This window comes from Mesoplodon densirostris, chromosome 9, assembly GCF_025265405.1.
Source record: "Mesoplodon densirostris isolate mMesDen1 chromosome 9, mMesDen1 primary haplotype, whole genome shotgun sequence".
NCBI classification, from domain to species: domain Eukaryota; kingdom Metazoa; phylum Chordata; class Mammalia; order Artiodactyla; family Ziphiidae; genus Mesoplodon; species Mesoplodon densirostris.
The window spans coordinates 11,846,777-11,860,893 of NC_082669.1; the positions used below are offsets into that span (position 1 = coordinate 11,846,777).

Consider the following 14,117-nt stretch of genomic DNA (forward strand, 5'->3'; position numbering starts at 1 on the left):
ACAGTGGGAAAAATTTTAACTAATACTTCATGGTTTGCTGATTGGACTGTCCAGTGTGTGACTTAAACTCCAGGTTTTAAGATTCAACATGGACTTTACTAGGAGAATACTATTTTTATATGATTAGAAAAAGAATCAGATATTTTTTAAGTGATTTGAGCTATATGTATTCAGGGCCTCTGGTTTAAGTTTTAGACCACAGGCTTGAGCACCCAAATTCTATATTTGTTTATTAAAATGAACATCTTAAATGCAAATTTTTCACTCTGCTACTGCTTCTGCTTTGCTTGAGATCACTTATGCATGCAAATAAAAGTACATTAAAATGTGTCCTTACCAAAGCATTCATTTAGCTATCATTAAAATGAATTTAATCTCTATCATGGCAGGTATGTTTTTGTTTGGTTCGGTTTGGTTTGGTTTTTGCTCCTGCATGAGCTGACCAGTAGTATACTACCACATATGCAGCCTGAGTTAACAGGAAATTCACCAAGGACCTGCCTTCAAAAATCAAAAATACATAAACTAGAACATTTTTCCAATACTTTCTTCTGATATTTCTATCTTGATTTGTCTTTTTTAATAAAATTAAACTTTATTAGAATAAAACATGGTGATAAATTTTCCCATTATACATATATGTGTTTCTGAGTGTGATTGTCTATTGGTCCTTGGCCAAAATCCCTTTGAGGCACTTGGCAATTCTTAGTTTATTTCAGCTTAAAATCAGAAAGTTCCTCCAAGAATAAATTATCTATATTGCTGTTGAATTTATTAAAAAAATAAAATAAAATAGCATTGGCTTTCAAGGCATTGTGTTAGGCGCTAACACATAACAGCTCTTTAGCTTATTCCCTGAAAACTTCAACTGTTGAGTAATAACTAATATTCAGTTAGATTATACCTCTCAAATTCTGTCTAGATGGATACATGCCCATCATGATATTTCTATTTAGGTTATATGTATAAACTTGGTTCAACATAATGGGCAATTTTGTCATAAAAACCTTACCAGGCTATTACTATCTCTATTTAACAATTTTATAGAAATAGCCATATTGCTAAGCTCCTAAAGCCTTAATATCAAAAGTGTATAATAAGTGATTTTCAACTGTTTTTAAAGCAGTGATACAGTTTGTTTTAGTCCAAAGACATGATCTGGTTTGAAGGATGAAGCTAAGAACAGTTTGTTTCCTCTAATCGAACAGACTCTTCTAGAGCACACAGCTTAATCAGATTCACTCCTGCCTCTCACCACCTGTGAGAGATCCTGTGGGCAGCAGAAGGACAGTATTTCTCCTGGTAACAGTAGGGTTTTTAAATATGGCCTCCGGTGAAGAGTGAAGGACACACTGAGGCACTGATGGAAGCAAAGAGGAGGTTGGAGAGGATACAGTGTGGAAACTCAGCTTTCTATCCCCAGGAGTGTGATTCGGGAGTGGGTCAGCAATTTCATGAACTAGTTCCAGCATGAACCAGCAAGAAAGTCAAAAGTTTCTCCTGTTACTGAGCTAACCAGATATAGTCATGGTTCTTAATGAAAACGATTCCGATTCTTAAACTAAACAATCCAGGAGAAACAACACAACCACCATCAAATTATGATATTAAAACCAGTCTCTCTCTTAAACTTTGAAGTGCCTACATACAAACAACAGCCTTTTGAGACTAGTCTAGTGACCATCATTACAAGGTAGCATTTTTGGGGAAGATCTAAGTCCTATAAGGAGAGCTTTCTTCTCAAATGTCTATTCAGATGCCAGTGAATCCATCACATCATCCTTATCAAATACAAGCTAAGGCAGCATTCATCCAGTTGCCTTTAAAAAAAGGTCCCACAGGTCAGCTGTGTGTCACACTCAGTGCTCTGTAACATCCCAGCCGCCATGTTCTTGTAATTCTGGGAGCAGAGTGTGAAAAGCACCAGTGTGGAGTTTAATAATTTTAATGGACTCTAAAGTAAACATTCATTTGTACTCAATACTGATATCTTCTAGTACAAAGTTAAAATTATATATGCTATTTTGTTTGTTTTTCTTATTAGCTACCTGAACGATTTGGACAGAATAGCAGCTCCTGGCTACGTCCCAAATGAGCAAGATGTTCTACATTCTTGAGTGAAAACAACTAGAATCACTGAAACTCAATTCTCCTTTAAAGACTTGCATTTCAGGTATGATCCAATGTCTTTTTGAACTCTCAACAGAAATATGCATCAGACACAATATTTCTTCATGGAGAAGACCTCTAACCCATGGTCAAGTGCAGTGAGTCCTTGGGCATGCTCACTAGGCCTCAGGTACTTTCAGTACCACTGTCTTTCATTGCCCTCCTGTAGCTCTACATGCCAACCCTCATGCTGAGCCTCATCCTTTCCCTCCAGTAAAAATGCCTCTGTCTTGAGTAGGTGGGAGCTAGATTTTATTTTCCTCATAGTTGAAACTGATATCCTACATTGAAAAAAAAAAAAAAAGGAAATATATTTAAATAACATTTAACCAACAGGTGCCAGGGATCATATTTCCTGTGCCTTCCTACTCTCTCATTTGCTTGAAATATTCTTAATTTGTTTTCTTAGTTTAAAAAAAATGAAAATAATTGAGAATTATTTGAATGTGACGCTATTTACTGGAATAACAAAGCCTATTTAATAAGCATGGTTTGTGTATAAAAATGAGTCCATTATTTTCATTGCTGTTGCATTATCAAGACACTCCTAGAAATTCTATTGTAAAATTACTCATTGACTATACTGAGAAAGAGAAATCCATACCACAGTGTTAGAAAATGTCCCTTGACACTTAAGTACTTCTCCCTATGATTGCGGATGAGGTGGAGTATTCAACATTAAAACCATGTCCTAGGGCTTCCCTGGTGGCGCAGTAGTTGAGAGTCCGCCTGCCGATGCAGGGGACACGGGTTCGTGCCCCGATCCCGGAAGATCCCACATGCCGCGGAGCGGCTGGGCCCGCGAGCCATGGCCGTGGAGCCTGTGTGTCCGGAGCCTGTGCTCTGCAACGGGAGAGGCCACAGCAGTGAGAGGCCCGCGTACAGCAAAAAAAAAAAAAAAAAAAACATGTCCTAGATGTCCCCCTTGGTAATAAAAAAACGTCAGTAAAAACATAGTTCAGTCATTCATGTATGCGATAACGGGAATATTTTTTAAAAGTATAAAAAATGAAAAAAAAATGTGACATGACTTGTATCCATTTATGAGGAAAATTTGTTTCAGTGGGATCAAAGTTTAATATTTTTTAAGTATTAAAACTACTGACACATAATATCTCATTAGAATAGTTATTACATGGATGGCCAGGATACTTTCAAGTTAATATGGAAGAAAGCCCTTCAAAATTTACCCTGTATTTTCAGGCCCACAAATAGTTAATTTTCTGAAAGATGAACCAATGATCAAACCAGGATAAAGGAACTGCAAAGACTGGGACGGACATCTCTCTTGGCAAATGTAAGCTGTTTGTCTTCAGGCTTGTCATCACTGTGGTATAGTTCCTCTTTAGCAACTACTTTCTCCAGACTCCTGATCTTTGGTCCAGTTTTCAGAGTTTTCCTTTGAGAACCCAAGTCCAATTCCTCCTCTCTGCCCCTCCTAAGCCTGTCCATGCATTTGTGGCACACTCACTTTTCTCTCTTACTCTCCTTTCTCCTCTCCAAATTTCTCACTGAAACACAGACTAGAAGCTGAGTGTAGGCCTTGGGGCTAATCCTACCAAGGTCCCAATCCCAGGTTCTCCATTAATTAGCAGCAGTTTTTGAGGAATAAAGCTACTTTTTCTTTACTTGCCTCATGAGGTTGTTGTGAAGATTATTTGAAATGAAGTACCAGCACAGAGTTATAACTTGGTGTTCGCTTACCTTACATAAGCAAATGGAATTTTCTGGATCCTAGACTGTCTGGATCATAATAAGCCAATTTTAACACTTAATGCCGCACATTGAACACCCAGAATGACCCAATCCTGGTCATTCTCTACAACATCAACCAATTTAGTATTTTGTCAGAAATAGTCACTAGCATGAATTATCTTTTTAATATATCTGTTCCTTGAACATTCCAAGCCTTAGAGTCTTCACACTTACTGTTCTCCTTGCCTAAAATGCTCTGATCCTGGATCGAGAAATGGAGGCTAAAACAAAGTAAAAGGTTTCCCCAAGATCATACACAGAAGTGCTAGAAATGTGATTAAAATGCATATCTTCCTAACTTCAAATATCACACTTCTTACACTGCTTATCATTGATGGGCTATAAGGTAAATTGGGCTGGAAACTATTCTTTTCCTGTACAGTAAGTGCTTCCTCCAGTGTTGTTGGTCATTCACAATTCCCTTCAAAGAGAAGAGGGAAGGGGGAATAAAATGACAGTCTATTGGGGAGGTGTATCTTTCAGTTGTCAGGGCTCTGTGGTACTTCCCCAGTTGTGTTTCTAAAATGAGGCTAGATGCGACAATTGCCAATGAACACACAAAACCTCAGAAAATCACGTTCATTTCCTGAAACATCAAGTTCACTCAGTACCAAGTAGTATCATATTCACACATTTTTTAAAATAATTTTTTGAATATTATACAGCATTTGCATTAGGACGCTAGACTTTCATTGGTGTATCATCATTTTTCTGTCCTTTTATAATTCTTTGGTTGATTTTGTAAACCATTTTAAGTTGTATAAGTGATCTATTCTACTTTCATATATCACCGGCCCTTATGAAGGAATGTGAAAGGACTTGCTAATTCTCTATTACAGTATTGATGCTAAAATGTAAGATGCTTGTGAATTGGATTGTGAAGCTCAGTTAAGACTTATTTTGACATAACATTTTCTATACTATGCAACTATTACCTCTTTCGCACCCACTAAAACAGGTTTTGAGCTCTTTTGTTTTCTTAATAGGTTTTGCTTTCTCTCTGGCTTAAGAGGGTGTGTTATTAAAGGCACTGCCTATGAGGAAGAGAATGTGGAGGATTTCTCTAAAAACAAATATTTAAACAATAAAATTTTGAAAATACTTAAATTTTACTATGAAACATAAAAAACACAGCTATACATACTTTTAAGCAACTATTTTAATCATTTAAACACATTTTTAAATTTAGTCACAGCAATTGAGATATATTAATCCCTTAATAAATTCTCACAGCTAAATCACTTTTTTTCAAGTGCTAAATAAGATTATCCTAAAGCACATAGGCTTTTGCAATGTAACATTTCATAGTATTTCAAAATAGGAATTGTAAAAAAAATAAGGTACCTTCCAACTTCGTTTCAGTAAGTGCCCAGGTACTCACATTAGCATTGATTTGTATTCACATAGCATAAATCATCCTAAGACTATTTAAAACTAAAGACTTAATTTACATATTAAATTCAAGAACTGTAGAATTTTAAACAGGAATATCAAAATGAAAAAATTCTCTCTATCAAAATATTGTATCATCCTCATGTATCACCTAATTTAATGCAAATTTCCTTAGAGCTCTTATCAAACCAGAACTCCAACTGTCAAACTGGTAAAATTCATTCTCTTTACAGAAGTTACTAATTAAACAGAAAATGCAATGCAAATGTGAGCCCTTTTATTGCTAAAAAATAATTCCGCAGGGCAAAGAACTTACATATTTACAAGGATTTATCAGTTATAGAGAAGTCCTTTCTTCCTAATTGCTTTATGATTAAAAAATAGAACTGAAAGGACATAAAACTATATGGAAACTAGGGAAAAGAGGTCAGCAACCATTACAACATAGAGCTTTAGATTTTGTACCTGTTACATAACTATTTGCAACAGTGTTTAGTGGATCCATGATATGAAATAAATTATAATTGTTCTGAATTTAAAGTTGAATCATGTGCACTATGTTCATTTCTGTGGGAGTATGAGACAGCTTAGCAGTGAGTCTGGTTGTCTACCCAGCAGCTATATCCCAACTTAGCTCTGTTAGTTTTGTTATTCTCTATTAGATCTCACAGAGCAGTAACTCATGTATAACTATACCTTTGTTTCAGGTATGCTCATGGTTAATGTTACCAAAATTATAAGCTATATAAGATGATGTCTAATTTATTCTCATGATAGAATTTACTTTAATGACTTTAAAAATTATATTATTCAATAATCAGAGAATTATCTAGTGGGCATTTTAAGTTACACACACACATTTAGTAGGAAATATATGATGGTATTAACAATTATGGGAGTCTAGAGACCCAGCTTCCTTTGTGGTTGTAAATCCTTTTGATTCTGTTTTTAATAACAAGCAATTAAGGGATTTAGAATGACCTCTGTGCATATACTTTTTATCTGCAAGCATCTGCCCTAATCTATTTTCAGAACTGGGTACCAGGGAAAGACTTGGTTAAGCCATTTTGCTGTGACTGTGTAGTGGTGACACAGATCTACCTGTTGGCCCTGACATACGTAGCCACCTTAGGATTTTATACCTAGACTTATTGTGCTGACCAATTTATAATGCATATAAATGTCGAATCACTGAGCTGTACACCTGAAATAATAAAATTTTATATGTCAACTATACTTCAATAAAAAAATAAAAAGTTATACCATTTCTGATATAGTCAAATATGTTGAATAAATCCCATTCAACAGAATAGTTTAAAATAAATTTCTACTCAGATTAGATCCTATTTTTCTGTGGTCAAATATATAAATGATGTCAGAAATTGTTATTTTTCCAAGAGAGTCACATGCTTATAGGATGAGCAAAGACATCTCACAAATAAATTAGCTGCAGTAACATTATTAATTTTTAGCTATCCTAGACTATTCAATGAGTTTGCAAACACTATAAAGGGCATATTATTCCATAATAGTCTATTCTGATATGAAATGTAAATAATCTTGTGTGGCCAAATATTTAGCCAACTGTTTAACATAAACTAATAAAACTCAATAACTTTCCCAACTGTTTAAAATGGACTATAAAACTCAACTGTTTAGTCAACTGTTTAATATAAAGCCATAAAACTCTGATGGCTTGCAATATATTAATATCATGGGCAGTTTAACAAATAATTGATGTTCACTTGTCGCTTAAAAGCCTAGCCTGTGAATTTTTAGTTACGTCGTACATTTCAGGCATTTAAACCCATTTTCTTTACTATTTAAGAATCCTTACTTAAATATCAGACTTAAGGAAACATGTATTACATACATACATACATACATAAGTAAACAAATAAATAAAACCTTTCCAAAATGAGAATTCCAAGTTCCATTTAAAGTCTCTAAAGCTCTAGTTATCTTAACTGTCCAGGGAATTAAGGTTATTCAAGCTATATCACATATCCATTCACCTCATTAATTATCCCAGTAGATTTGACCAATCCAGATATTCAGTCAGCAAGTATACAGGTTTTCCTCTGATTTCTATTACTGTTTTTCTCAGAATAGTTATGATGGAGTGTATATTTACATTTCTTCCATGCTCCACTTTGGGCATCTCCACATTTTTTCAGTGGTTATAATGCCTTACACCTCTAAAATAAGCCTCAAATGAAAATTTAGATGAAGAGCTATACATGAAAAGAGAAGTGTAAAGAACAAATTACTACAACAGCAGCAAGACAAAAACGTACCCTTTCTTAGAGCTAATGTAATATCCAGGAGAATCAATATAAAAGCAAAACTCCAGCCACTGGTCTGATTTGGTAATGAGCATTTCAGTTCAATAATAGCAGATGACACTTAGAGAAACGGTCAGTGCTCCCTGGACCTAGAATATGAGAGGATTATTAGCATGCAATCTAAGGTAGACTTTCAGAAGCCATTTTACCAACATGAATAAAACCCGAAGACTGAGTAATCTTTGTCCTCCCTTCCTTGGGAGAGAGCTAAGCATATTTAAACATGTTTATTAGAGGCTGTAAGATGTGTTAAGAGAACAGTGGGCTAAAGGTCATATTACATAACTTATACCCCTTACCAACTGTGTATATTTGACTGAAGAGGAGAATAGCTATCTCTTACACACAGGTGTTACTATCCACAGCAGGCTACAGAGAAGCTGAATTGTCAAACTCAGGAGATAGCCAGATGGCCCATTTAAAGAATGCAACAAAACCACTGGGAAGGGGAAAGTTTTAAAGTTTTGCCCAGTCACCTGTTCGATAACACAAAGAATTACTGTCTGACCTGGGGAAAGAAGACTCCCCAACAAAGATAATTCCAATCTACTTGGTGAGGGTTTGAGAGCTAACAGTAGACACTATATAGTACTAGTTAGACACCTCTAGTCTAATTAAGTAGACTTAACGAGCTTCACAACAAAGCTTAACAACGTTCACAGCGTCACTATCATACACGAAGAACCTATCACGGCGCCTGGTACACAGCAGCCTCAAGGATCAGTTGAACGAATAAACCTCGGGCAAGTTGCTTAAAGGGCTCATGAAAAAACAGGAATAATAATTGTACCTATCTTATAAGTTTATGGTGAAGTTTAAATCATTGTTGGCTAAAAGTTTAAAAGTCTGAATGCATATTTATTATCCTTGCTTCCAAAAGAATGCTTACTGAATTTTAAAAATGAAATTTGTTGGCTAATTTTTACATAATATAACCTAAAGTCAATACCGTCCCTTTCCTCCACTTTTATCACAAGTCTGAAACTGCAGAGGATTGGGTAATTAGCAGCACTTATAATAGTCTTCATTGTCACTGAATTTAAATTTCCAAACCACACAGCGATTGAATTCCTCAAGGTTGTCTTCAATATTGTAAGCAACTGCTCTTTCAATCTACTACGAAATGGAGTGATTTTGCATTGGTACATATATATTTTTGAGGAATTTTAGTTCTATATATCTGTTCTCCACTTGCTTACGTGAAAGGTAAAGTACTAGCACTACGGTGTGCTGTACTTTTGATTATCTTCAGTAAATCAGCTGGTTGACATTTAATACCCCAATATAGTTATTACCTTTGAAATCTCTGTACAGCTAGGATGCTCCCTGGTACTTAATATCTTAGGATTAAGCTATTATGAAAGCCCCATACATTTTCCTTTGCCTGTGGTCTCTTCCTCATCAAATCTATCTTCTGAACTCAGATCAAAGTGACTTACCATAACAATAAGCAAACAAAAACAAACAAATGTTAATTCCCTACCCCCAAATCTCCTATAGATCCCCATTGACTACAATATAAAAACTAATCTTCTCATGTAATGTAAAAGACACAGTAAATCTATTTCTGGCCTAACACCTCAGGCTTCCTCCTGACTGCTCAAAACTTTTCCTCTTGCTGCCTCTATTCTTTTTACACATCTATCATCTTCTAGCAGTTTCTGATCACTCCATTTCAAATTACAACCCACCCTCTACACTTCCTATCAGACACTGATATCCTAAGTGTATTCACACACCCACACACAAACACACACACACATAAACACCACCATCATCCACTTACAAGGTTCTCAAGACTGAATCATCTCTGTTACCTGAAATGTAATAAATCCTCAATAAATAAATATTTGCTGAATAAATGAATAAGTATCAGGCCATATACCTCAATGTTTTTACCTTAATCTTCCCATTTCCAAAAATATAATTATTTGCCCCAAGCATGCCACGTTCTCTCATTCCTTGATGACTTGTACATGCACTTTATGTAAAACTCCTCCCTCCATTCCATTAACATGGATTCTATTCATTTATTTGCAAGTATTTATTGCATGTCTATTATGTGTCAGGCACAGTGCCTGGTACTGGGAATATAGCCATCACTAATATAGATAAGGTCCCTGCCCTCATGAGGCTACTATTCTATTAGGGAGATGATAGCTATTAAACATGTGAAAAAATAAACCACTTATTTACTGATTGTGACAGTTACTATAAAAGAAATAAAGAGAGTGATACAATAGAAAGTAAATGGGCAATGAAAAGAGTTAAGAATTTACATGGACACTCAAGGTGGTTACTTGTGAAGGAGACATTGACATTAAGACCTGAAAGCTGAGAAAGAAGCAGCCTTATGGAAGGAAGAAAGGAACTGTGTCACGTGGAAAGGAGATGGACTACACAAAAGTCCTGAGATAGCAAAAAGTTAGATTTATATTAAAGGAACTGTTACATGGTCCCTCAGGCTGATTTAAATCTTCCTCTGGGCTCACATTTTACCATATATATTAGAATATTACATAATATTATAATAATGTATTTTTCTCTTTACAAGACAGCAAGCTCTTTGAAGATAGTGACCAGTCCTTTTTTTTTTTAAAGTGGGAAAGGCAATTTTAGTAACACTTCAAAATTCAGAAGCCATAAAGGAGAAAAGAACATTTATAAATAAAATTATATAAAAGTATATGGAAAAAACCACATACACAACAGCAAGTGACAACACACAGGGAACACATAGATAAATTGTGAAAACATGGACAAAAAGTTAATTCCCTTATTTTATGTTAGGAAAAGTCCAAGAACCTTACAGAAAGGAGTTCAAATGATGTTATAAGCTTTTAACACTTATGAGACAAATGCTGTATTTACTCAATCATTAAAGCAACCTCACAATATAGGTACTGTTATTATCATTTATTCATCAGGAACCTAAGGTGCAGAGAGGTTAAGTAACTTGCCCAAGGTTACCCAGCTTATAGGGGACAGAGTGACCATGTCCTTTTATCCTTGTGTCGGTAGGCCTAGCACAGTGTCTAGTATGTAGAACACAAATGATAATTGAATGAATGAATGGAGGTAAGAGGAGCTAAGAGAAGAGGGAAGAATCGTAGTATCAGAACTATGGTAGCTTCCAATCTTCTTGTGGGCTCTGGATATATAAGAATACGCATAGACTTTGATCAAAATCCCTAAGACCAATAGATGTCTTATTAAAACTCTAAACTGCTGTAAATTTTCCAGTTGCTCAAAGTCAGTATGTGAATTATTTTGCTCCAGGCTGCATGAATACCAAAAAAATAAATAAATGTTCTCTTTTTCTCTAGTTCTTGAGCTGTAAATTGGCCAAACAAGTCTTACTTTATAATCAGCAAAAACTGAAAGACTACCTTTTAAACAGATGGGAACATTCAATTATAAGTCCAAATGTTCATCTTAATGTAAATTTTGGACGATATTTGTATGGTTCTTTATTCTGTTATTTTTGTTTTTTTAAAGAATGTTTGATGTAGGTGGACAGAGATCTGAGAGAAAGAAATGGATTCACTACTTGAAGGAGTTACATGAATTATATTTTGTGCTGCACTCAGTGCCTATGACATGGTCTTGGTGGAAGATGAAGAAGTGGTAAGTCTAAAAGGAAAACACGGTCAAGGTAAAAAATAAGCAGTTGTGCTTTCCAATATGAATACCCCATTTCCCAACTCAGTTAAGACCTTCCAAAGACAGATGTTACTTCTACATCCTTGTTCATAATGCCCACCATTAATATCTTGCAAATAATAATCCAACACATTTTTATCTTTTGTACCTAACAGAACAGAACAGAATGCATGAAAGCCTTCACCTGTTCAACAGTATCTGTAATCACAAGCACTTTGCAACCACCTCCATAGTCCTGTTTCTCAGTAAAAAAGATCTCTTTCAAGAAAAAGTAACCAAAGTGCATCTTGGTAGCTGCTTTCCAGAGTACACTGGTAAGATACTTTTCTTTTAATTCCATAGTACTAAAATTTTGTATAGAGGTACATTTTTTCTATCTGGATTTTGATATGTAATATTTAGGAGGTTGAGGCTTATGATACTTTTTTGAGTCATGTATATGATCCAACCTGGGAAGAATCTGAGGAAACCCTCTCTACACTGCCTGCATTAAAGCAAAGCTCTAATGAATAAAGGGGAGGTGGACAGACCAGGGTTGCTACTCTGTGTAATGTATAATGGCATTGCAAACTACATTATCTTAAACATTATAATAGGAGTGTAAATTATATTCCAAATTGGCATTTTTTTTAATATATTTCCTAATGAAACCTTGTAATGTTGTACTAGACCTCAGTGGCTCTTCAAAGTCAGAATTAAGTTTCCGGAGGAATAGCTTGAATCAATGAGAAGGGTGACATCTATTTTTCCAATTTTCCTAGCTCCTAGAGTTTTAGTACTGACCCTCTTAGCCGATGAATATAAATGTCAGTTTCTCTAAAAGCGTTGTGTTTCTTTTGGAGACTTTTTTTTTTTTTTTTTTTGGTAAATAGTTATATGCCCTGTTGTTAATGAAATTGTGTAAGATGGAAATATTTATGATTTAAACACAAATAAAAACCCAATTTCACCAGTTAGATATGTGGGTAGCCCAGATGTGCCAGGGGTGTTGAATTGTGTCAAAGTAGCTGTTTGTGCTCATCTATAATGAGTACTTATATTTTTCTTATTTGTAAACATTATGTTTACATAGTTATCATATGATTGAATATAATCATGCTTCTGTACTGAATGTTATCAATTAAATATACAATCATAATTCAGAGCTGTATGTTTTCTTTTAAGTAATCATCTTTATTTCTTAGAGCAATTTTTACTTTATGAAAAAAATAAACAGAAAAAAGTTTCTACATACTCCCTCTCTGGCCAGCTCCCACAATTTCCCCTATTATAAACATCTGGAAGGGGTGTGGTACATTTGCTACAATTGATGAACAGGTATTGATACATTATTAACTGAAGTCCGTATTTCAGGTTAGGGTTAACTCTTTGTGTTGCACGGTTCAATGGGTTATGCCAAAGTCATGTCAATGTACCCACCATTACAGCACTATTCAAAATAGTTTCACTGCCCTAAAAATGCCTGTGCTCCATGTCTTCGCTGCCCTCAACCCTTGAAACCATTCATCTTTTTTACTGTTTCTGTAGTTTTGCCCTTCCCAGAATGTCAAAGAGCTGAAATCATACAGTAAGTGCCTTTTTGGCTTTCATTCACACAGTTTTTCGTCTCCCCTAGCTAACCCTCAAGGTCCAGCTCAAATAACACCTCATTATGTAGTCCACTCATCTATAATTTCCATTCTTTTCTTCTTTTAGTTCATATTAATACCCATGCACACATTTACATGCATAATCTTTAACATATATACAGGCTTTTTTACTCACTCACTTTGTTATATAAATATATTAGTGTTTCTACTCTACTGTGAGCTTTCTGACGCAGAGGTTACATTTTAGCCACCTGAAGCCCCCAGGGAGGTAAGCATAGTTCCCAGCACAAAGTAGATATTGTATAAACCTCTGATAATTAACCACTGCCGTTTTGATTTTTCAATCCTGAGAGCATCCAATAGCACACAAAGTAAAATCCTAAAAAACTTATTGATATTACTTATAATTTGATGCTTTTTAAATGCAGTTAAAGTTTACTTCTTTCATTTTTTTTAACAAGGTCCAAATACATTTGAAGATGCAAGGAACTACATCAAGAACCAGTTTCTAGACCTGAATTTTAAAAAAGATAAGGAAATTTATTCCCACATGACCTGTGCTACAGATACTCAAAGTGTCAAGTTTGTGTTTGACGCCGTTACAGATATAATAAAGAGAATCTGAAAGACTGTGGGCTCTTCTAATCAATCCTTTTTTCTTCTTGCTCACGTACACTTTTCAACACACAAAAGGTGCTGTGTGATGTGTTTAGTTTTAATAGATATTAACTTGTATAACTAGTGTTGTAAGGTGAAATTTTTCACACAAAAATTTTAATGTATTGTCACCTGCATGTGGATGAGTTTTGATTTCTCTGAGATACTGAGGATTGGGGTGTCTTTGATGTCCTCAGTTCTGAAAACTGATACATTTTGGTAACACTATAACTGTACATATCAGTGACACTGAATTTGCTTGGAAGTAAATTCTGCACTGTGGCCTATTTTTAATGACAGAGCAATGGAAAAAAAGCAAGGTATTCCATATTACTTCCACTGGCCAGACTTTGAGAGGCATCCATTTTTGCTGATAATGTAACCATGCCTGTAACTGTAGAAACTATTCAAAGATGATACATGTGGTGTTTTACTGGTGTTTATTGAATACTCCTATTCAGCCACCTGCAAATGCAATGTTCACTATACATGTATCTGTTGATGGAAATTACATATGCAAAAGAAATGCATCCAATTTTTATTTGCT

General features: G+C 35.0%; 1 protein-coding gene across 1 annotated transcript in view; it reads left to right on the forward strand.

The window, feature by feature from the left end:
- GNAT3 (G protein subunit alpha transducin 3) overlaps positions 1-13,558 on the forward strand; it is a 68,858-nt gene extending 55,300 nt beyond the window's left edge. Inside the window, 6 exon segments of the mRNA XM_060108838.1 lie at positions 2,045-2,173; positions 11,160-11,206; positions 11,209-11,288; positions 11,485-11,638; positions 13,375-13,521; positions 13,524-13,558. Coding sequence (XP_059964821.1) covers positions 2,045-2,173; positions 11,160-11,206; positions 11,209-11,288; positions 11,485-11,638; positions 13,375-13,521; positions 13,524-13,558 — 592 coding nt within the window.
- The last annotated feature ends 559 nt before the right edge of the window (positions 13,559-14,117 follow it).